Genomic DNA, 24,359 nt, shown 5'->3' with positions numbered 1-24,359 from the left:
GAAATAACGGTTTTTAGAGGGTTATCTTATGTACAAACTCTCCGAACATTTCCCTTTACTCTGTCGAGAGGGAGCGTGATTAACAAAATGCATCCGCTACGAGGGGGGAGGGAAGGGCGACTGTAATACCTTACAATACCGCATAATCATTAGTATCTATTGTGCCGTCCCAGGCAATGTCAGAACAAAGGTTCTAAACTACCATGACTCTCTTACTTTAGGTTTTCAAGAACGCTAAACAACTTATACGATGTTATCGAACAAAATAGCGGTGATCTTATGAGAGTCCTAACAATAAGAGTGAACTTACGATATCATGTTGCCCGCAAAATGGGTATAGAGACTGCTTTGCCTTGCCTTATGGCATCAATTTTGCAGCCAGCTAGCGCTCCGAATAGTTGATACGCGCGTCGTTTTTCGGAATAAAACGGAGACTATAATGAACGGTAGTGTTTAGCAAAGGAGTTTGGTCCGACGTACACGACACGAACATCAGTGGATCTCTCTTTCTCAGCGTGCTTGTTAATTGACCCTTTCTATAGCAACCAATAGACTTTTTTCGTATATTGTTATATGCTGCAGATTTCAATTTTCACTCTCGTTGATCTGTTGAGATAGGGTGAGCCGGTGCGCGGAGTAGGAGAGGAAGGATAATCATTCCTATTAATCTTTAGAGTTTCTGTATACATATAAAGAAAGAGGTCATAACATCATCTCAGTATCCAATTATTACGTAGCAGGTTTGGGTTACTAAGACAAATAAGTTGAGCTAATACATTCTAGTGATAGCGAGCGCAAAAAAAACAAAAGTAAAAAAAAAAAAAAAAGAAAAAAAAAAACCAGTTCACTAGACTAAACAAAAAACCTCGTTAATCCGTGACATTAAGAGAAATTACAAAAAGTAGGAGACTTTGGTGTCCTACACACACAACTGTACACACAGAAAAAACAGAGTAATTAGTTAAAATAGAGAACAACGAACAAAAAATGATCGAATAGAACATTACACATAGACATCGAATAGCAGTAAATACAGAAACCCGCATGGAAATAAAACAAGAAGGACATACATCAAGGCTCGACACTTATTAACTTTAAGAACACCGTTACAACGTCTTTCACGCTTAGACAACCACCTCGGAGTCGGTGTCGACACAATAAGAAAAACGCCTATCGGTTTTGCGAGCAAATTTTGTCGTGTGGAGGACCGTATGAAGCTAAGAGAGCTAAACTAACCGGTCCATGTGTGGTGTTATGCTTGTGAGCGCGTTCAGCGCACACCTACTGGTCTTCAGGCGCGGTCATCGGAGCGTCCTTTCTTGGCCTTCGCCATCGGACCAGAACATCACGACTCTCCTTCTGATTGAGCGGCTGCAGCACTCCAAAGACTTGAGCATATTTTCTCGCTTGATAAGTCGTCTGTCGGTTAAATAAACATTTTCATTTCCGTAGAATGTTAAAGTTCGTGAAATAGAGTTTAGGTTCAGTGGTAAGGGTTTTAGGTCTGCGTGAAGAAAGTTAGTCCTTTCCGTGGAAAGCGATTATCTAAGTTTCGTAAAAGTTCCTAAGTTGCGTGGGTCTGCTTGAGACGGCGACTATGCTAAGTATATGGAATCTTATTTCACCGTAAAATGTTACTTTCCTAGTACCTTACGATGACTGTATCTTAATATACATCTATTCGCTTAACTGATTTTAGGACAAAAATTTAATTTCAATCCGTTTTTGCGTGTCTTAAACAGCGCCAATACTATAATTATTTTGTATGTCGGGACAAGTGTAATCATCAGTTTCTTAGTGACAGTCTTCACCCTAAACTTGCGGTACGTTGCGTGATAGGTAACATCTCACATACTAACACGTAAAGTCGTATCAGATTCAGGACGCTAGTACGACTAATTGTAAAAACTAACCTGTCCTATCCATATAGAACAGTTGGTATACAATGCTCAATGGGATCACACACCAAATGAGTCTGCGCGTAAATCGATTTAATCTACCAACGACAGTAGTAGAATTAACGATTTAAATTCAGTGGGACTGGGAGTTTGTAACATGCAACAACAGCTGCAAAAGAAACTTACTAGTACGCGTAGGGCATCCTAACAGTAGTTGTAGTATCGGGTGCCGTTATAAAGCCCGGAATTACACTAACTAGTCAAATTTTACAGAAAACATTATAATTTGACTTTCACCTGTCTGGAGGTTAACCAGAACTGAGCAATTTATTAATGCTGCGGGTAACTCGATAAGTAGTATTATAAAAGTAGACATTCCCAAAAGAACGTAATATTCCCAAAAAGACACAGAGCGGTAAGTCCGAAATAAAGCCGCATGTCTCTTATTCCTTCCAAAAATGACCAACTTGGAGTGAATTATCACAATTCGGAAACCCTCTACGTTAATAAAGAATTTATTGAAAAGTTAGTTGGCTGATTGTTTTATATTGGCTCAGCCAGGTTATATGAGATGCCCAGTCTACTATATATGATATGGGTCACTCATTTTACAATATTAAACTTTGTTTTCTTATCTTTAATTTTTCATCCTTATGTAGAATGCTATTACGAAACACACATTTGGTTGTTTATAGCATAAAGAACATCTGATTTAATGTGAGGTAGGGAAATAATCATTTGAGTATAAGTATGTGCATATAAATATGTAATTTACAACAGCTGTACGCTGCTTGAAAAGCTTGAAAATGCACCTTGAAAATGCTTGAAAAGTGCTTGAATTTGACTTTGGAAAAGGTGTAAGAACCCTGTATCTTACAATCAATACAGTAAATGTGAGGTAAAGTGTGTCGCCAATGTAACCGGTTAGAACTCAAAGTTGCGATGAGGTCTTAAAATGTATGGAAAGGGTCTTAAAAAAGGTCTTAAAAGGTATTAAATTTGACTTCAGGATTCCTGCATATACCCTGGATATGTATTATTCTGAAATGGGCCAATCTGTATTATGAGTACTTTTATTTTTGGTACTTTAAGTATATTTAATACTTTTGTACATTTACTTAAGTAAATGTTTGAATGCAGGACTTTTACTTGTAACAGGGTATTCCTTCCACTCTGGTACTTCTACTTTTACTCAACTACAAGATCAGAGTACTTCTCCCATCTCTGGGGGGTAAATGAAGAGCCTCCTTTGTGCTGAATAAAGCATGAAACCAAATAAAAGAAGGTAGTGACATGAGTGTTTTTTCCATTTTCTTTTAACACAGTAAAACATCTCTAATAGTTGTCTTATAAAACAACATGCACATTGCACAAGACTATTAGCTTTGAATGTCAGTTACATTTATATTTGCATTTAGTGTTTGAATTTTTTAATTAAATAAGCCGCCATTAAGCAAAGTCTCCCTCGAATGTTTTAATTTAATATTCAAATATGGAATCTAATTAAAAGTTAAAATATATATAATAAAAATAAATGGTAAAAGGATATACTTCACATACACTTGCTCACACATTTCCACAAGAGGGTAAACAGTGTTGATACGGTTAAGAATGGTACAATATCTTGTTTTGGGGTTCTCCCATAGTCAAACATCTCTCTGATCTGAAGTGGTTATAAATCATAGTTGTATTGGACTCAAGAAGCCGGCGGAAGTGGCATCTATTTGTTACGCTGTGCGCGCTTCCGCGAGGTGCGTGGATTTCTCGGCGGGGAGAAAAGCACAACCCCGGAAGTTCAAAGCAATGTGGACCATACACCTTTAACCGATCAGCAACCTCACGCAATACATCAGTTTGGGAGGTTACACAACAACACAGCTACTCTCAAGTAGCCACTGTGTTGACGGCAAACCTCCATTAAGCAAGATGTCTTCTTCTAGCGTGGAAAGTAACGTGAGTCCTCCGGTGAAACAGAAAGTTGAGGAGGCATTGGCCATGGAGTACTTCTTCACGGATCTGACTGAGACTGCAACGTGCCTCATCTGCAGTCAGAGGGTGTTATTTAATGACATTACCATGAAGCGGCATTACTTAGCCAAACACGCCTGGGAGTATGATCATTTCAAGGGAAGAAAGAGGAAGAGCATGTCGGACAAGCTTCATGCAGAATTTAAACGCAACGTGGTGGTTTATGCAGGCCCTGACCCCAGAAAGGAACCTCAACCAGGTATTTTAATCTGTTTAACAGACACTGTTTTACTTTTATTATTTTATTGTATTTTTTAGAGATCTAAGCTTTTATTCTGAAGGGGGTGAACCGGTAGTTATATTAACAATGATCCCGGCCAGTTTTATTTCAGCCAATTTTATTGAACACTTGTTTTTAAAGACATCAGAAAAGGCACATCACATTAGTGTTCATAACATGAATTCAAAGTGAGGGCATTATACAAAACAAAACACAAGTGGTCAACGAGGAAATAAGGTGTGTAGAAGTTGGTAAAAGGGTTGGGCTTTTTACTTTTGTATTTAATTGATTTATTGTACAGTTACATGTCATTAAGAAACCAACAAATACTGGAGACATTTTGAGGAAGCAACATTAGTGGATGAAATAATTGTTTATAATTAATTAGTTTCAAATTGAAGGACACATTTTATATTATCATATGTTAAGACCGGAGTGTTTTGCTCAAACAATACCGGGGAAAGCATCCCGAGATATTTGAATTATAGTGCAGGAACATAAAAGATGTCTGAGTCTGAGATACAAAAGGAGCATATATTTAAGTGTAAATCTGTCGTGTTAGAAATTATTGCAGAGTAAATCTCATTCATGATTCTAAAAATGATGTTAACTTTTGGTGGAACTGGAAAGGATCCCGGTGTGGGAAAAGTATTTAAACATTTATTTCTGAAACTACGTCCAGGCACTAATTAATTCTTCTTTTTACAATTACTAAATACATCTTTTATTTTCATGATATCGTGTAGTTTTATTTTATTCTAAATTATGCAGTGTTTGTAGTTAAAACCACGCGATGGCGCCCCCTTGCGGCTGCCGGTCAGTGATGCTACAGCTGTAGGGAGAGCTGTCTGTTGTTGGCCATTGTGTCATTAGCTAGCTAAATTACTGCAGCCGGGGGTAGTAGTCTTGCTTTATCTTGGCAGAAAACAACAGGGTTGCAGGTAAACATAAGCCTTTTTATGTGCAGTTATTTAATGTTGCAAGATTTCACGCATTCATTGTTGTTGTGTTTGAAGCTAGCATGCTAACAGGATGCTAAACAGGAGGCCGCGCTTCTCATTATGAGGAAGCAGCTTTACCTTTGTTCGCCATCTATCTAATGCATTTCAATATTACTTTAAACACATAATGGATACACCAAACCAGCTATTATACCCATTAAAGTGTAATAAACTGTGTTCTTAAGCCGTGCAGTGGCATGCGAGGTTTATATTTAATGTAGTTTCTACAACTTTGACGTAAGCGAAGGTGACGTTATTGTTCACTAACATATATAATTGAAGCATCAAAGGCTAAAACACAGCTTTTCGGGAACTGAAAGTATGTTTCTATATATAATCATTGTGTAATTGTTCCATAACAGCAGCCAGATTCAATCAGAATAAAGTGTATTATTGGGTCACTTGCAATGATTTTGGATTATCGCATAATCAATCTTTATTTCAGACTCAAGGTCCATATCACATACAAAAAGACAATACACGCATCAATAAATGTAAGAGAAAATGAAATTCAAATTTTGTTCAAAAATAAAATACCACAAAACATAAGTAATAATGTAATGACATAACAATAAACATATGAAATGAATATTGTGAAAAGATGTTTAAGTATTTTAAAATGTAAAAACGTATAGTATATCTGAAATAAAGTAAGAGCTGTTCAATTTATGAAATTGTGTAATGGTTTACATTGTGAAGTTAAAGCACAACCCTGCGTGGCTTCATGAAGTTTTGTTAATAATATTTTGGTACGACTTTATGGTGATTTTGAAGCCCATAGTTTGTGATGCTGCTTAGAAGTGTTATGCTGAGCAACTTTCTCCCAAAATGTTGTCCAACCCATTTATGTTAGTGCAGGAAGAAGACTAGGTATTAGCTTGTTGTACAGATAAGTTAGACACTAAAGACAATAAAGTAAGACACTTTAGCACAGAAAAGACTTATACATATTTTAGATTAAAGTGTCACTGTGACAGTTTGTCTACCAGAGTTTTTTACTCAAATTGATAGTGACCTCAAAATCTATTGTTCAGGCTTTATAGAAACACTTCTCAGTGGATACACAACGATTCAACAACTTAAAGCAAGCTAATACTTTGGAAACTGTGTAACATTCAGTATTGCACAAACACAATAATTATCTGGAATTGTTTACTGATTGACTTCCAGTGTGTCAGTTAGTTGAAAAGGAAAAGTTGAACTGGAAAAGCAGGATATGACAGGATATGACTAACATTGAATTTGAGCCACACCTATATTTTTTGAAGAAGCGTCAAATGGTATTCTCTCCTTCACCGTCATTTTATGATGTAACTGTTGATGTGCACTTAAGAAAATTAGATTCTAATTTGTTTCTTTCCTTTCCACAGCCATGCGAAGTCTGAAGCTGATAACTGCGACCGACACACAGTATTCAGCAACTGTGCTGAAATCGATGAACGAGCAGCGAAACCATGGATTATTTTGTGATGTCACCATTATCATACAGGACAAGAAGTTCAGGGCTCACAAAACAATCCTGTCTGCCTCCAGTACGTACTTCCACCAGCTCTTCAGTGTCGCTGGACAAGTGATCGAGTTAAACTTCATCAGAGCGGAAATCTTTGAGCAGATTCTCAATTACATTTACAGCTCCAAGATTGTCCGTGTCCGCTCCGACATGCTGGAGGATCTCATCAGTGCTGGACAAATTCTGGGAGTCAAGTTCATTGCTAACTTGGGATCCCCTTTATCACAAGTTAAGGGTCTTCCTGGTTTGTCTAAGGAGACGGGGAGCAAGAGTGACACTCCTCCAGAGGTGATGCCCGTCATCTCAGAGTCTTTCTCCATATCTTCAGAGGAATTCAACCAGGCGAGCAAGTCAGCGGGTAACGACGAGGACTCGGACGGAGATGTTATGTTTGTCTCACAAACGGATGCTCAAACCAGAGCAGCCAATCAGACAGCCAACTCAGAGATTATTGATTTGGAAGCAGCAGATTTAGGAAAAGCAGCAGATACAGGAAAAGCAGCATCAAAGCAAAATGAGGAATCAATCGAGAAAGCCAGAGCCCCCGTTAAAATCATCGCTGCAAAGCCTCTCGGCATCAGTTGTCCATCACCCGTTATTCCCATCAGCAGCCCTCTGCGCAGTCCAGACAGCAGCTCCAACAGCAGCTCCGCCAGTAGCTCCACCAGTAGCTCCACCAACAGCTCCACCAACAGCTCATCCTCTCCTGCCAGACATTTCTCAGGAAATGTTCTCACAACGCCCGCCAGGTCAAGCGTCACCCCTGAGCACACGAGTGCCTCCCAGACCTCTGAAAGCAGTGAAATAATAGGCGTCCAAAGGAAACAAGTTTCTGCCTCGCCAAAGCAAGGGGATTTCAAAATAAAGATCGTAGACGTGTCTGATGGCCAGTCAAATAAAACCAACAATTCCAAATCAGCTGTAGCCGCAAAAAAGACAGTCACGCTCAACACAGCCACGGAGATCGATTCAATTTCATCCGGGTGTAAAGTCTACGCCAATATTGGAGAAAATACTTACGACATTGTCCCAGTGAAGGAGGATCCAGGTGAAGGAGGCTCTAAAGTGAATAAAGGGAAGAGAGCATTAATGGCAACACCTTTGAAAACCTTTGATGAAATACCCCTTTCACCAAAGTCCGGCCCCAACAAGAAGAAGTGCAAGACAGAGCTGGAGGACCACTACGAGCTGATCATGGACGGGAAGACTTTTTTCGTCTGCATCGTCTGCAAGCGGCCCTACGTGTGTCTGACGAGTCTGCGCCGTCACTTCAACACTCACTCTTGGGAAAAGAAGTACCCGTGCCACTACTGCAACAAGGTGTTTGCACTGGCCGAGTACAGAACTAAACATGAAATCCACCACACAGGAGAGCGCAGGTACCAGTGCCTGATTTGCAACGACATGTTCGTGAACTACCAGTTACTGTCCACACACTGCAAGCATGCGCACAACCAGGATCCCAGTGGCAGGAAGGAGAAAGACGAGACGGACAACAACTTGTACCGCCTCCTGCCGTGTAAGACGGTGCAGATGAAGTCGTACTCGTGGAGTAACGACGGCCAGGAAGGAGTCCCGGTTATATCGGAGGACGGCAGCTTGCATCACATCACCAGCGAGGACGTGCACTCCTCCACTCAGACCAGGATGTTGGACTGGAACGACATCTTTATCGAGCCCGACACTCGCATGCCGCCCGATGCTCACACCCGCCGGGGGTCAGCCGTGAACTCTCCTCCACCGGGAGCCACAGAGTTTGACTTTGTTATACCAGAGAGCTACTGAGCAACCCCCGCTGCTCCATTACATGTGCCTTTTTAAAGGGTACCCCATAACCTTTTTCCAGGTCAACAATATGAATCTGTAATTCTCAATAGTATCGGAATAACCTACGGTCACATTAGCCTTTCCTTTGAATTAATTTTGTGGTTAAATATAGTACTAATGATGCTAATACATGTTAGAATAATGTGCTGCGCAGTGACTGATCTGTGCATCTGCCAGAGCCAGCTGGAGATTTCTTGAATTTGTCCCTCCTTGTTGAAGTGAAAAGGAGACGAAGCGAGTAGTTTTAGGACGGAAAAGCAATGTGACCAAATCTTTACTCCTGTTTCTCTGCCTTTTTAATCTGTCTTTTTTTATCATTACAAATAATGATAGTGGTTCGCACGCAGTAAAATCACAACGGCAATAGTTGATATGGATGCTAACATTTTCATGCAGGATTGAAAAGTTGCCCCAGAAATGAAGGCATCACACACTAGCTGCAATAAAAGCATTCTCTTATTACAGTGATGTTTTTACTATTCTAGATCAGTTTCCAACATTAGGCACCCCACTGAGCTCCATTTTATAAAATATAAATTCGGTTTTACCTATTTAAATATATGAAACCTAAATCCTGTAGTGTGTAACCAGGATTTTCAAAGGATGCATATAATGCTCTTTAGCGGTTTCAACACATTTTTGTAAAATACAGGATGTGACTCGTAATGAAATAAAACAAGGCTGCTAACATTTTAAAACCCTCATCAACTGATGCATTGATCATGAGTTTGAAATGGACATTCAACATCACTCCTTATTCCAATATGGGAATAATGCAAAGAGAAATGATAATTTTGATCTGAAATATATTTTTTCATTGTGATTGTTGGCAATCCCACTTGTGGATATTGTGGCAGGGAAGTTATACAATGATAATTTAAACGCAATTTGGACATTTCCATTGAACACCTGTTTTATTTTGATACACCTGTACATTTTTATTCCCAATTCCTGTCCTTCCTTGTTTTTTGATGCTAATATCTGCCGTCTACAATGTGTAGGCGACAGCTTTTGCAAACAAATGTGGTTGATATTATTTAATCCAGACATAAAGCACTTCGTGTTGCATCAGGCAGATTTCTTTTTCACATTTGGACTTTTTAACTTTTTTTCCCATCGTGTCAAAATGTAGTGATCAATAGTGCTAACAATAAAATCTATCTATTCATGTCATTCAATAAAATCAAGCAGGACTCTTTTAATTAACACATTAACATTGGCATTTGATGTACAGTGCATTTGTGTTCATGTCTTTTTCATACTTTTTTTTAATACTGTCTGACGTATCTTTTAGGTTCATAGTTGTTGATAAAATGAAATGGATATTAAATAATCAGTTCTGTTGGCATTGTACAAAAATGTCCCTTTTCTGTCAATTAGCAACAAGGGGTTTCCTGATGATAAATAAATTATTCTTTTACTATTTTCACTTAATTGTCTTGCACTACGTAAGCATACAAACATCTGCTATACGGTTGTTATTGTGATGTACGAAATGAAAATCATACAAACTGTCACTTCGTCTTTGTCACAATGCTGAGAGTAAAATATATCACGTGTCACATGATACAAAAACATATCTATGAAGCTCCAGAAGATGTTGGAAGAGTTAAGAGCAAATGCTCAAGGAGGAATAGTGCAGAATCTTAAACATTCCTTCTTTATTATTAATTATGTCAACTCCCTGTGTTTTTAAATGTTTCTAAATATTCCATTGTCTGGTTTATATCAAAGATTGAAAACATTTTTAGATTTTCAATGTGTTAGACTTAAGGAAATGGATGGACTTTCTCAAAACTTGACTAGTCTCTGTTGAAAAAGTATGAACTTCTCAAACCTAATGCTAGTTACACCCTTTTCAATTTCACAATGTAATACAATTAGAAGTCAACAGCCATGCTACTGGCTCAGAGGTCGTACTCATAAATGCTAACATTCAGATTTTTAACAGGTTTTAAGTTTCCTTAACAAACATCCATCATTTAGCATGCTATCAATGGCTGTTAGCGCATACAATAGGCGTCAGGCATTTGGTCATAAAACAAGGTTTGCAAAGAAAAAATCAACTTGATATGTGGAAAGCTGAACTATCATCAATTTATCAAAAGTTTTAAGATTAGAAAAATGACATTAATGGCTGCATCAAGTTGTCATGGCAAACCATCAAACATCATGGTTACACAAGAGGAAAGTTGGGATGACTGAAGTAAACAGGATTCACCCTCGGTGCACTCACTGCACTATGGTTTATCTTATTAAAGTGTATATGTTTGGTAAAGACTAAAGTGGTGAAGCAACCGTGCACACACTTTAGCTAAAAAGTCAAACGCACCATTTGAATTACATAAAACATTTTTACTGGTAAGACGAAAAGGAACTGACAATCAGCCCCTGAGAGTAGTTAAAATTATAAAAAGCAGTGATAACAGCTGACGGAGACCTATCTCATTGACATGGACTAAGTTTACTGTCCTTCACTCTTCCTCAGAGAACACCAGTCCTTTGACCCTTCATGATCTCCCTCATGTCAGCGAATCCAGCACCGACTGTTCCCGCTCGGCCTGCCTCGTGTTTATTCCTGACAGAGACTACACATTTGAACTCAGATGTGATATCACAACTACTTATATAGCGCAAGATAATATACGCTTACCTGCTTTGCAGCATATAGTGAAAATAGAATAAATAGTTTGGAGTGTAACTGTGACCGCCCTACTGCAGAATAGCTTATTTCTTCATCTAGTTACTCTGCGAGCACATGGTTCAAGGTTGTTTTTTTTTAACAAACTCATCACCTGTTTGAATAGCTAAACTGCTGGAGAGCATCTGAGTATCATACTGCTGTACATTCATTATGAGCATTGTAATTCCTTCATTACTGCTATCATTGCCTAATTAATCGCTAAAGAAGAAACTGCCTGGACCTACTACAGTTTTGAATTCTCTAGCTGATTCATATTCTGGGGGGACATCAAAAGCATTCATGTATCAGGTTTGATCTTGTTGCTGTCATCTCCTCACGTTATCATCGGTGCCACTTGAGGCAGGAAGCATTTACAATATGTCCCGAAGAGAGGTGAACTTTGACCTAGTACAGAATAAGTCCAGAGACCCAGAGCTGCAGCGCTGGAAGCCCGTTTGCATTAAGGCAGATAGATATGTGGACCGGTGGTCTCTCTTGATGTGTGAGTGGAGGCAGGGGCGGCAAACCCTCCTGGTGTCGGGCTGAACTCAAGGTGAGTTCCCTCTGTGGCCTTCCTCACCACCTTTCCTCCAACACTCATTTTGAGGAAAAGCCCAGAGGAAATGTGCATTCACGCCACTCAATCAGCATCTGAAAAACACCCGCTAAAGTTCCAGGTGCCTTCTTTCTGCTGGATGTGTGTTACGGGCTGTAGGGTGGAGGCTTCTCGTCGGGGTGGGTGTGAGGAGGAGAGTATCGTGGAGGGACCATGGTGGGCCACAGGTGGCTGGCCCCCGACTGGGAGTCATCCGACAGGGTGGAGGAGTCGGGGAACAGGTAGGAGCCCTGCAGGAAGGACATTTATTAGAATTACCTGTTTCAGTTTCCATTTTTACATTCAAAGCTCTTTTTTAGGTTTTTTGAAGGACGCACAGAGTAACAGTTGTTTGTAGGTTTCCTTATTTAAAAAACTGAAGTTTGACAGGGTTGGGGGGGGGGGGCTCTGCTGGGGCCAGTTATTGAATGAGAGGGGCAAATGTAATGCTGGACAAGGGAGACAAAGACAGTAGTCAAGATTTAAACAAGTAGTATAAAGTTATAGCGCACAAAGGAAGTATTATTGTTTTTTGTTTTAATAACATAATTGGTGTCATTGATTGAGTTGCAATCTTTGTTTAGTTACTTAATTTACCATTGTCACTAATGCAGTTGGGGTAATAAACACTTTATTTTATTTCTTTGTTGGTATTTGTTTTAGTAATAGAATTTGCTTCAGTAACTTAGTTTTAATTTATTTAATTACATAATAAAAAAAACCTTCCTTTTTCTTAGGCCCAGGTTGCAACACTATTACAAATTGCATCATCATAGATTTGTTATTTTGCAGGGGGCCGAAGCACAGTGTTACAGGAACACTGTAACCCCCCCCCCCCACCCGCCCCAGAGAACCACTTCATGTTAATGAAGACCAGCAGTGCAGGTCTGTAGCCGTACCTGTACCTGCAGGTCGTAGGCGGTGTACGGCGGCAGGCAGGGGGCAGTGTTGTTGTACGAGGTGAGGGAGGTGGTGGGGGGACGAGGCTGAGGGGGGGCTGGAGCTGTGACGGCTTCAGGCTCAGATGTAGACTCTGAGGCAGGAGCCGGAGTCTGACAAGGACATGAAGAGTATTGATCAGTTTCCATTAATTCAAACACCAGAGGATTACAAAACAAAAACCCATTAGAACAAACACTTAAAGCAGAATTTGAGCCCAGTTGTTCATAATCAAATCTCAAATATAATGCTGCCTTCAATGTGCACCTTGGATGGTCAGTTAGTAGTAGTTAGTTGTTCTACCGACGTTCGTGTGTTTATGAGCTTTTAGTTTTAATGTGGAAGAACATGTTTTGTTTTTTTGTCTCAGACTTGTTGCTGCACCAGTATATTCCCTAAAACCATTAAACTGTTGCTTCACATTACATGTAGATACTTGGACAGCAACAGACCGCTAAAACCTAAAACCATGTTCCGAATTACATATGAGCAAAAAATGTGATATGCGGTGCAATAAGTGAAATCTTAATAACTTTTTGAAGGGGGCTTTCATGTGAATTATCACAGTCTGGGACACATTTTCCAATTATTCTGACACCACATGAATGCAGTACATGTACCCACCATGTCTTTGAAGCCTCCCAGCACTGCAGCAGTGATGATGCCCAGAAAGAGCGCCACGATGTTGAGGATCGTAGCGGACCACAGCAAGTGATAGAGGTGCACCACGTCCTGGCAGCTCTTCACATCCGTGTACTCATGGTAGCCTCCAATGAGCTCCACTCGGCTAGCCCAGTGGGCGGAACAGAGAGGGGGCATACAGTCAAGCCACACAAGTCACAGAGAAAGTGTTATGGCTTGTTGTGTTCAGGGCAAGATGAAAGACAAACAGTAGGTTTTGATTTATAGAAACAAATGAGTCTATGAGAGCTAAGGACAGAAGACATGGTGGGTGTTTAAGAGTGGGAAGATATATGGTTTGATCATTATCGTAATAAAAAACCCTCACATTACGCTGACTGTAATGGATTTTAATATTGAGATAGTTGTGATTATTCTCATGATTTATTGAAAAAGCTGTCAAGATCACTATTATACTATTACACAGGACATATGTAAAAAGGATTAGACTAATAATGTTGCTGTTTATTCATGCAAAGAAACCTTATGATTCCTTTATTCTTAATTACTTTTTTACTAAAACAGATATTCACAAGTTATTCTATCTGTGATGCAATAATAATATATGCTTCCTTACTCAATGTAATAAGAGTATGAACATTTTGTGAAAAGCATATATTTGGACAACAATAATCATGACATTAAATGTTTACATGTTTAGCTTTGTCAGACGCGAAACATGACATGCAGGGGAAATGGGATCCTAAACACATATTACATAAGTCAGTCATGTCACTGACACACTACACAGTTACTCCAATCACGTGTCGAGAAAATGAAAAACATGAGTTGATCATTAATGGCCAATATGGTTCTAGAAAAAAAGGGACCTACTTCCAAATCATGGATGATTTCCTAAACTTTTTCAATACATCTTTATTCTGAAGTCCCATAAGAGGATGTTCTCTGAAACAAAGGTTGAAAGGGAAGAAACATATACTTGTTCTCATACAATCAACGTTGCAGTGCAAAAGAATTTCCCACAAAAATGGCACATCAGCACACGTCAAAAATCCAAACAGTCAAAGCAACACAGCAAAGTGAGGAGCCAGTGATGGAGAGGCTGTTTGGTGTACTCACTTCCCGCAGTTGTAGAGGTCGCAGCAGAAACAGGTGTTGCCCTTCACATGCAGGTTACAGGGGGAGCGTGAGGAGGTCTGACAGGGCACCTGAGGGTCAAAAGTTAAATTCAAATGATTAGTCTTTTCACTTAAGGTTGACTTATGACACTTCATTCCCCACACACACACTGAGGATGCATTTGATTTCTGTAAATAGAAAGCGAAATATTTGTCTTACGTCTCGTTCAGAGGAAGTCTCACTGGAGTGAAACTCACAGCGGCCGGCGTACAGCGGCCTGAGGTCCTGTAGTACAATAAACAATATTCTTTAGATTTCACTGCACAATTCATCACTGGTACAAACCATATATACAGTCTATGATACAAATGCATATTAAAGCAACATCAATAATGTAGATAAATGCAACAAATAGAGAGAAAAAAAAAATCTGAATGTATTCCTCTGAGAGCATCACATCATATTCATTGCAACACTGGGCCTCTTTGCAGCTCTGTTTACAAACAAATGTCTGAAAATAAATATCCAATTCTCCATTTCACTGACGTCACTGGCAAATAAAAAACCTGCCGATCCCCCTATTTGAAAAGCCATAACTTATTTTAACATAATTGTTTCAAGAGTGCATTAGTGGTTATTTATTGTTTCGAGTTCTTGCGTCATGGAGAGTAATATCTCTCAACCACTAAAGATATTTCCCTTGCTAAGAAGGGTGCAGCCTCTTCTACAGACGGCCATATGTGAGCAATGCCCTCGTTTTAATCTATGTGTAATGCAGACAGAGTATATTAAGCTTCAATGGGGATGGCATTGATTAGTCGGACAGTGAGTGTTATCCACATTCATCATTTATCAGTTTGGTTAAATAAGAAGAAGCTTTAGTGATACTTACAATGTGCCTGGCAGCAAACACTCCGTCAACAATAGCACAGCAGAAGGCGGCCACTACCCCGAAACTAATGAAGACAATAGACGCCACTAACTGTGGAAGAAAACAGCAGCTCTTCATCACTCTTCATCACAAGGTTATGATTCTCTTTGTCACAGAAGACTATAAACTCCATTTTAGGCACTGCCAGCTATTGATATTGTTTGGTCATGAAAATGTCAGAAAACATTCCAATGCCAGCTTCAAGTCCAATGTGATGTCTTTAAATGTTTCGTTTAGTCGTTTCAAAACTCAAAAGGTATGCAGGCCAATAAGATATAATAGAGAAAAGCTGAAAATCTCCATTTATAAGAAGCTCAAAGCAGCATTACAGCCCTTTTTACATGAACAATGACTCAACCAAATGAACAGTTATTGAAATATTTGGCAATTTTTTTGTTGTCTTTTTCGTTGGAGCTCTAACAGGCACCACTTTGATTTTGTAATTGCTTCCACTCACCACTTTTGTATCGGATTCCCTTCCAACAGTAACCTGTATCATATTGCCCATGTGCTGCTCTCTGAGTATGAATAGCTCTGAATGGGATGGGGTGGGGGGGGTTGGGGGCTGTTGGAGAGGACAACAGTGACGGAGTGCTGAGCTGGTCACCTAGTTGCAGCAGTAGTGTTAGAGCCTGGCACGCTGCCCGGCTCTTAAAAGGAAGTCCGAACACTTATTTCCCCCCTTTCTCCCCATCCGCCTAACTCTCTCCTTTCACTCCTCAATGAAAGCGGTATGTATTCACTTACACATTAGCCCACCCTCTCTGAAGCTGACACAAAACATCCGACACCTCGAGGTAACCGGGTTGTTGTCCGGCGCCAAGGTTTCTGTGACGCTCACATGAATGCATTCAGCGGCAAATGATTTAGAAAGAGACATTTGTGATGGGATAAAGGTTTGTGGGTGTTTTTCTTCTTAGCTTCTCCCTCTATCTTGTCATTCAGAATCAGTGTCAAAGAGTCAGAATGGTTTTAGCCTTTTTAATTGAAAGAATGTCTGTTATTTTGTTCTGTGCTTTTCTTACTGGATTGAATTCAAGCGGTAATGAGGCATCAGGCATTTAGCAACATTTGAATTAAAGTCAGTTAAATTTGATCAAATCTAACTGACCCGGGATGATAAAGCAATACTCCCTATAGATGTGTTGAATAATTTAACCTTATCTTACTATAATGTTTAATTTTAAACCTAAAATACAGATAAATGTCCATCAGTATACTATTCATCAGAGAGTGTTATATACAACAGTCTAAAAGTTTCAGACAAATTTCATTTTACTATGATAACAAATGAAGAAAACCAGTACATATTGACACTTGAGAGGCTGTGAGCAGTGAATGTCTGGGATTTGTCCTTAAAAAATTATAAATAGATTACCAAAATAGTTGCTACTTACTCAACATTTTAGCTCTGCAACAACTGGAATAATCTAAAAACAAATTGGCTATACTAGCCCGACCCATAAACTATTTCAACACATTATATTATGTATAGTAAAATGCGATAAGGAATAATCAGTGGGCAGTGGGCAGTGGGCAGGTGTAAGGTGTCGTAGCTGGGTCAGTTGTGGGACTCAGCCATCTGAACTCTGCTGCGTTACGGTAAAGGTGTCGCGGTACAAACTCATCATTCATTTGAGCCCTGACAGTCCCCACCCCACACCTCCCACCTGCTCCCCTCATCTGCAGTTTCCTTCCCCACATTCCTGTGTGGGCATCTGTCCTCCTCAGCTTACACCCTGTAGCTATTTCTGTCTGCATCTCCCTTGAAGCCCAGGCTCCGCTACGCAAACCGCCTCAGGCCAAGAGGGACTCAGAGCCTCTCTGTCTGTCACCCCAATAACAACATAATCAGGTCGTAGGGTAATTGGGACTGAGACGCAGTTTAATGATAGTTTTCTGTAACAGTCCAGACAAGGAAAAGGTAATATAAATCCTCTTACCATCTGCCTCTTGTTGTCTATCAAATGAGCGCCGATGATTCCCAGAAAAGAACCAAAGCCCAGCTGAAAAACAGTGAAAAAAGCGAAGTTTATTGATACATCGATCTGGATTTATACAGATATATATGTAGATACAATAAACAACAATCCAAAATCATTAATTCATCAAGTAAATACAGCTGTACATCATCGTATTTAAGATAAGCCCTGATTTCTAAGTCCGCAAGTTTAATGTTTAAAGGTTGCTTGTTCCATATTTTTCTAAAATAAATACAGAAAAGCTCAATTGAATTCATTGACCCAAACTACTGTTATCATTTGCGCAACATATTGAAGCTGAGCCCTCCACTAAGCTAACAGGATGCAACACTATAACACTGTAACACTCTTTATACTGGCCGACCAACAACACTCATTGGAAAACTACAAACCTTCATTAGGCTGACGCCGAGTCTTTAACAAAATCAATGTAGTAGAATAACAAAAGTATCACTGTAATAGTAGCAGCTGTCAAGGGTATTGAGCAATGTTACACAACAACAAAAACTGCTGAATCAAAATAAACTGTATGAAAATGTCCCTGTGACCCTAACACCAAAACAAACTGTAAGATGATAGGAGGAACATATCACTGTACCCATGAGACCAATATATACGATATGAATATAAGCAAATATGGGGCAATAAAGGAAGACCACAAACACAGTCAGGGTTTGTATTGTTGACTTGTACTGAGTACTTGTTTGCGTATTGATTAACCCCGTTCCACTGCACCTGAATCCATCTGACCAGTTTCTTCCAGATCAGAGAGTGGTGTTTATCTAAAATGAGAGATCTATACCTCTAAACTTTCGGACAACCCACTCTGGCCCCCTGTTTCTTTTAGAATTTATTTTTAGTCCATTTCTTAGTTTATTAGGACACTAAATGGCTTTTCCCCCCCCTCTTATCTCCCAGGCTCCCTATCGTTTTATGATCCTCCAGAAACCCTCAGATCCTCCACAGCTGCTCTTGTAATTGTCCCTGAGGTCACCACAAAAACATTTGGGGATACCCACTTGAGTAGTTAGTCTCTTTCTGACTCAGTGGATAGTTTTAAATAACCATTCAAAAAGACATCATTTTAATAGAGCCATTTATCTTGCAGCTGTCTGGAGTAATCCTTGATTTATTTTTTTATTTTTTAAAGGAAAATGGATGTGTAAAGATTTTAAACATGTGTTTTTTGAACTGATAAAGAAAGACAAGAGAGATTGTTTTTCTTTTAAAGAATAGATTGTTGAGTCCAGAAATAAAATTGTAAAATCGTATTTAAGTTTGCGAGTTGATACGAATGTAACTGTTAATGTTTAAAGGGCATGTGATATTGCCTCATATCGATCGAAGGCTCCTGAATCAAAATCGTTTTTTGCAGACTCATGTTAGAAAATATCCTTATAGAACTTGTGATTTAACCCCCTAACATTTATCAGATTTTAATATAAAGCTTTGATTCTGTAGCCTATTGAGATAAACTAAGTAGGTGTTTCTTTCATGCCATGGATAACATTTCAGAAATGAAAAAGAAAACCGTCTCATACAGATAAACAGAATGCATGTTTTCTAAATCTCTGCTCTTTACAGCAGACGTCAATAATTGAAACTATGAATTTAAGGTTGAAGTCAGAAGGAGCATCATTAGAAATGTAGCAGGCTGCTTCCCTGATTGCTCTTCACTTTAGGCCCAACGCTAAAAGCCGAGTTCTGTGAGGAAAACACATTTATGGACTGAGATGCTTTGCTTCACTTAGCTCGTAATCACAGTGCTGAATAATGAATGTCGGGAGTCACCCATCACAGACCTTCAGTAATTAGGTTCATCACGAGCGGGAAGAGCAGTCTGAAAACTCCCTCTCTTCTCTCACACCCCGCTCAGTATCACCGGAGACAGGCAGCGGTTGCATTCAGGTGTGTACTACTCACTATGACTCCTGGGTAGTAGCCGCCCACTGTGATGTTCTGCGTCCTAGTGGTCGCTGCCAGGCCGAAGATGAGGATGAGCACAGACACAATGAGCAGCAACACCGTCACTATTATGGATTTCCTCTTCCTCCTCTTAAAGGTACCTAAAGACGACAAATCAGCAAACATTACTGCTGTGATGTGAACAGTAAAGAGATGAGAAATTCATAAATCAAGCTGCACTAGAAAGTAGTTAAAGACTATAGTCGTAATTCCGTTAAAGAGGCCCTATATCGTGCTTTTTGGGGTTTTCCCTTTTCCTCTAGTGTATTTTATAGGTTCTTTAGCATGTAAATGGTCTGCAAAGGCTAAAACCCAAAAGTTTCCTCCCTGTGTGAAACGCCTCATTATACTCCTTTGTTTACTTCCATAACATAGTGACATCACTTTGTGACACTTGCATTTCTATTGGCTAGCTCTCCATCACATTGTACGTGATAGGCTAGGGGGCGGGAACATCTCTAAGCTGTTGGCCAATCACAACAGAGCCGGCCAGCCAACAAATCATAGCAGACTGGGCTCTGGTTTCAGACAGAGGGTGAAAAGAGGTGCTGCAGCACAGGCAGTATGAGAAAAATAAAGAGTTTTTTGAACATTAAAGCATGTAAGCATGTCACAGTAGAGACACACAATACACATTTGAACCTGGAAATTAGGGCATCTGGGTGTATGCTGCTTTTTGCAAAAAGGCAAATGTATACACTATGTATATCTTTTAGGGAAAGACTAAACAAATCTGCATCATGTGAAAACACTTACTTTATTATTTACCATTATCAATTTGTTGTAATTAGTGTCTCGCAGACATTCACAGACACAAGGGAAAGAAACCTCTATGATGAAGCCCGGTAAAAATGCAGAGGCATAAAGATGCCTGTGATGAACTAAATAAATTAAACAAAATACCTGAACCTTAACTAGAAGTGTCCTTACACCATTGAGAGGATAATCATCTACCAAAATAATTGACTTAAGTCTTGCTGTTTGACAACCTTTGTTACATGTGCTCGTATTAAGTCCGTTTTGTGGAAAGTCAAAATAAGAGTGAATACTTTTAGGGGCCTCATTTACATAAGAACGGTTTCAATTTCAACAAAAAAGCATCAAGCACATATCAAATACTATACCCAGTGTGAGAGGTTTGCAAGTCAGAAGTAAAAGAACCACAACATATTGAATATGCATATTAAACTACAAAGACAACCATTCAAGGGTTGATAAGCCTCGACAAATGTACTTCTTCTAAAACCACTGAACCTAAAACTCCTGTGTAATGCTATTTCCTCAGAGAGCTGCAGGATATCATCTCTGACAATATTCAAGTCAGTCAAAGATTACAAGCAGAAGAGAGGGGGAAGGGAGTGGCCCCTCATTGCAGTCTTTTTAATGACTTTACTGATGCATTTGTTTCAGCAGATTCTGAGGAGTAAGGTCCCACTGATTATCTATTGCATGTATTTTCATCACTTCCTGTTTAACTAAAATCACTGCGCAGGGAAAGCGAATGGTTTCAATCAGGTTTTTCTCCCCAGGGTGCCAGCATAACAACAACTTCCGGAATTTAATGATCTAGACATGTATGGAGGATTTGCCAGGCTGGGATTTAAATGATAATAACAAGTATAATGTAAATAATATTTCCTACTGCATGGTTCATTTCCTGCTCTCAAATGCTAGATTACAGTTAATTGAAAGAACCCATTGGGCTGTTTTGCATTAGAGAAATTAAATTGTGTTTATGTGTTTCCATGATATCACATTTCTTTCCACATAATCCAAACCTTGCTTTGAAGTCAAATGTCATATGTAATGAAACCACTTTGAATCTTCATATACACTATCTGATTGTCAATATCAGTTTGAAACAAAATTGATCTGGCTCTTACTCAAAAGCATGCATTTGCTCATTACTTTCGGAGTTCTAACTGAGACCAGAGGCCTCAACATACAAGTACAGTGTCTGGTACTAAGTTATGATTTGAAGCAAATACTACTCATGTAAGTAGGATATCTTCTGTTTAATAAATTACTCAAATCATTTTATTATAGTAGATCTTTGGAAAACACCCCATGCAACAGATTTCATATGATCTGTGTGAAATTATCTGTTCAATATTAGTACACCACCAACACATCTATGTCTCTCCAGTACAGTAATGCAAATTACTACATACCTTTCTCAATAATTGTTGTACAAGGAAGTGTTCTACGGGAGCCATTTTCTGCCAGTAAATTAAGAAATAGAAAAAATATCTTGTAAGACCTTAAAATAATGGGATGGATCTCAAAATAATAAGAAACATTCTCAATATAACAAGTGTGTAATTATTATTTAAAAAACGTTATTTTAGAAACTTATATGATCCTTTTTTTGCAATACCAAGTCATTATTTTGAGAAACCAAGTCATTAATTTGAGATACTTTAAAGAAGGTTGCTCATTATAAAGACTTATATTTTGATAACATTGACTTAAATGGTTTTCCATTGGCTGGAAAAGCAAAACATGGATGTTGCTGCCATTAGCTGTGTAGTAGACTGACCCAAACAATCAACGATATTCTACGTAGTCACTGATCACCTGCCATGGACTGTAATACAAATGTTTAAAATGGGATTTTCCTCTACACAACTAGACCATTGTATACCGTTAATGTTAGTGGTGTTAGCCTCACACCACGCTATGGTCTGTCAGGCAGTCTCAGGCTCCTGTGGTTACTCAACGTCGCCGCACCTGCAGTGACGTGCTGCGGCCTGGACTTAAAAAACAACAGACTGTCTGGTGATGCAACGAGTGTTCTGTGAAAATAAAAACATGCCTTTAGTGTTTCTTACCAAGAAAACACAACAAATAAGGGTGGTCTAAAAAGTGTGTAGGCACAATTAAGTGAGCCTTTCAGCATTGAGTGAAACCTCCGCATTGTGGAATTACCGAGTGTATTATTTAATTGATAAAACCTGCTAGGACTGACCTTGCACACACACCTACCTACCTATGTTGGTTTCAGAGAGGGGCATGCTGCTGGACTGGAGGCTCTGAGCAGAAGGCATGCTGGCTGGAGGATGTTTAACGCAGGATGATCCCCTTGCAACAAAAAAAAAATGCAATCACGACTCACTGCTGCTCGCTTTATATTTTACAGCAAGCTGAGTACAATGGTGAGCTAACGCAGGCAGCGTGTTGGCTTGCTGTGGCATTCTCTGTGTCAACCCTCCGTCTCCTCCGAGCCTCTCTCTGTCACATCCCCGCCGCTGAGAGGCGTCTGTCGGTCTCTATGCTCTCGGTGAGTCGGTGTCCTGACGGTGGGTCTCTGCTGCTGCTGGCTGTGTGTGCGCATGTCACACACACATACCCCACTCGCTACAGAAGAAAAATACCTCACTGGCGTTACTTGAAGTAGGCCTACCAGAGTGTGTAGGCGTATATCTGGTACAAGTAAAAGTAGTACTGTAATCACAATGTTACTCAAGTAGAAAAGTAATAGCATCAAAATATACTTTAAGTACAAATAGTAAAAGTAGCCTACTCATTATTCAGATTCAGAATCATGTATATCATATCAGTACAGTTCTGACTGAGATACTTTACTGGATTAGTAGCTCATATGAAATATGATCAACACTTAAATAATACTTTAGTTACACCTGGAGTAACATTCACCAGCAACTCTGCAGTATAAATTAATTAAAACTTGACCAGCTTGATAAATAATAATAATAATAATAATAACAATAATAATAATAATGCATTAATTGGCCTAATTATAAACAGAACTATCATATTATTCTGAAATGGACCAATCGGCATAATGAGTAGGCTACTTTTACTTTTTTTTTTTGTCTAACTAAGAGAGCGCAGCCAAGAGCAAAGAGACATTCAGGGAGCAGAACATTCATCATCTAACAAAGTGAATATTATGCTGCTTTCAGGTACGTTTCTTAGTGTTTGAAAATAATAAAATAATCATGAAACCATACATAATTACATTAACACGAGCAGATTAATTAGAGTAGTGAGCTCTTTAATCATTCTCTCTGCCTCTTTATGTTTTCTTCATTACCTTTGTTGAAATGTAACAGTCACATTGAAAAGGCTGTTGCTTCTCGATGCATTTAGGAGAATTTGGACCTTTTAGCTATCAATTCAAAAGGGTTTCAAACCACCTTTAGGGCTTCATTTTGGGAGTCTAACATGAAATAATCATTTATATATCAAATATGATTTATTGTTAGTTACAAGGAAAGACTTGGGCACATTATATTGTTCTAAAATCTAGATAAAGCACAGTCACTTTATTGGGATAAGTAACAACTTTAAAGCGTACGTTGCACATTTCACTGTCCTCATTCTGCTGCTGTATTACATGCAGTTGCCTGATTTAAATGTCAATAAAATACAAATGCAAACATACACAATGTCATTTTGCTTAACATGCACAAATGTAATTCATATGGCAGGAATACTTTTCAACATCATAATCATCAAAGCTTTACTTGCCAAACATGCAGGCAAAGACTTGATGAAACACAGTAAATCAATGAAGGTAAAGGTAAAATGTTAATTCAAAACGTTTATATACAATTCTTAAATAATTTATAATTATTTTAAAATGCTTTGCTTGAGGGAGAAGTTTGTTCAGAGGCAACAGAAAGTTGTGGGGGTTTTCAAGGCCAACCATTAGGCCAGCATCTCATTCATCCCTGGGAACCTCGCAGGTTAACCCATGGAGCTCGCCCTGCACAAATGCGTATAATTCTTTAAGGGACAATGCATGTCATATATAATTCAAGACACTTTAAATGGCATAAACAACTAGAAGAATAAGATAATTCCTCTGCATGTACCGATGCATGAAATGAAGTCGTTCTAGGCTTTCCCTGATAAATGTTTTGGGGACTTTTGGTTCCCAGCAAATGTCCTTATTTGGTTGAGATGAATCATTGGCCTTCACTGTAAATGCACACACACGCACTCTCTCTCTCTCTCTCTCTCTCTCTCTCTCTCTCTCTCTCTCTCTCTCTT

General features: G+C 39.1%; 3 protein-coding genes across 8 annotated transcripts in view; 1 reads left to right on the top strand and 2 right to left on the bottom strand.

Annotated features, from left to right (window-relative positions):
* Positions 1-24,359, bottom strand: part of LOC104966470 (low-density lipoprotein receptor-related protein 1B-like) — a 1,038,955-nt gene that overhangs the window by 888,749 nt on the left and 125,847 nt on the right. The gene's annotated exons all lie outside the window — the stretch shown is intronic.
* Positions 3,730-8,683, top strand: zbtb33 (zinc finger and BTB domain containing 33). Of its 2 annotated transcripts, none has more exons than XM_010794958.1 (2): positions 3,730-4,125; positions 6,518-8,683. In XM_010794958.1, the coding sequence occupies exons 1-2, from the start codon at positions 3,825-3,827 to the stop codon at positions 8,440-8,442; spliced, it is 2,226 nt and encodes a 741-aa protein (XP_010793260.1). In that variant the 5' UTR covers positions 3,730-3,824; the 3' UTR covers positions 8,443-8,683. The 2 variants fall into 2 exon arrangements, with proteins under 2 accessions (XP_010793260.1, XP_010793261.1); XM_010794959.1 differs by lacking the exon at positions 3,730-4,125 and adding an exon at positions 4,992-5,087.
* Positions 9,657-22,653, bottom strand: tmem255a (transmembrane protein 255A). 5 transcript variants are annotated; one of them, XM_010794962.1, is made up of 10 exons: positions 22,330-22,653; positions 19,299-19,441; positions 17,337-17,399; positions 15,355-15,444; positions 14,682-14,747; positions 14,463-14,551; positions 14,217-14,288; positions 13,326-13,494; positions 12,668-12,814; positions 9,657-12,013 (listed from the first exon to the last, which is right to left on the bottom strand). In XM_010794962.1, exons 1-10 carry the CDS (start codon positions 22,385-22,387, stop codon positions 11,870-11,872), a joined length of 1,041 nt encoding a protein of 346 aa, XP_010793264.1. In that variant the 5' UTR covers positions 22,388-22,653; the 3' UTR covers positions 9,657-11,869. The 5 variants fall into 5 exon arrangements, with proteins under 5 accessions (XP_010793264.1, XP_010793263.1, XP_010793262.1 ...); XM_010794961.1 differs by having other exon boundaries at positions 12,662-12,814; positions 13,326-13,488; positions 22,330-22,651; XM_010794960.1 differs by having other exon boundaries at positions 12,662-12,814; positions 22,330-22,650.

The sequence above is a fragment of the Notothenia coriiceps genome, unplaced genomic scaffold (assembly GCF_000735185.1).
Source record: "Notothenia coriiceps isolate Sejong01 unplaced genomic scaffold, NC01 NC01_scaffold00037246, whole genome shotgun sequence".
NCBI classification, from domain to species: Eukaryota; Metazoa; Chordata; class Actinopteri; order Perciformes; family Nototheniidae; genus Notothenia; species Notothenia coriiceps.
This window is presented reverse-complemented; position numbering and strand designations above follow the sequence as displayed.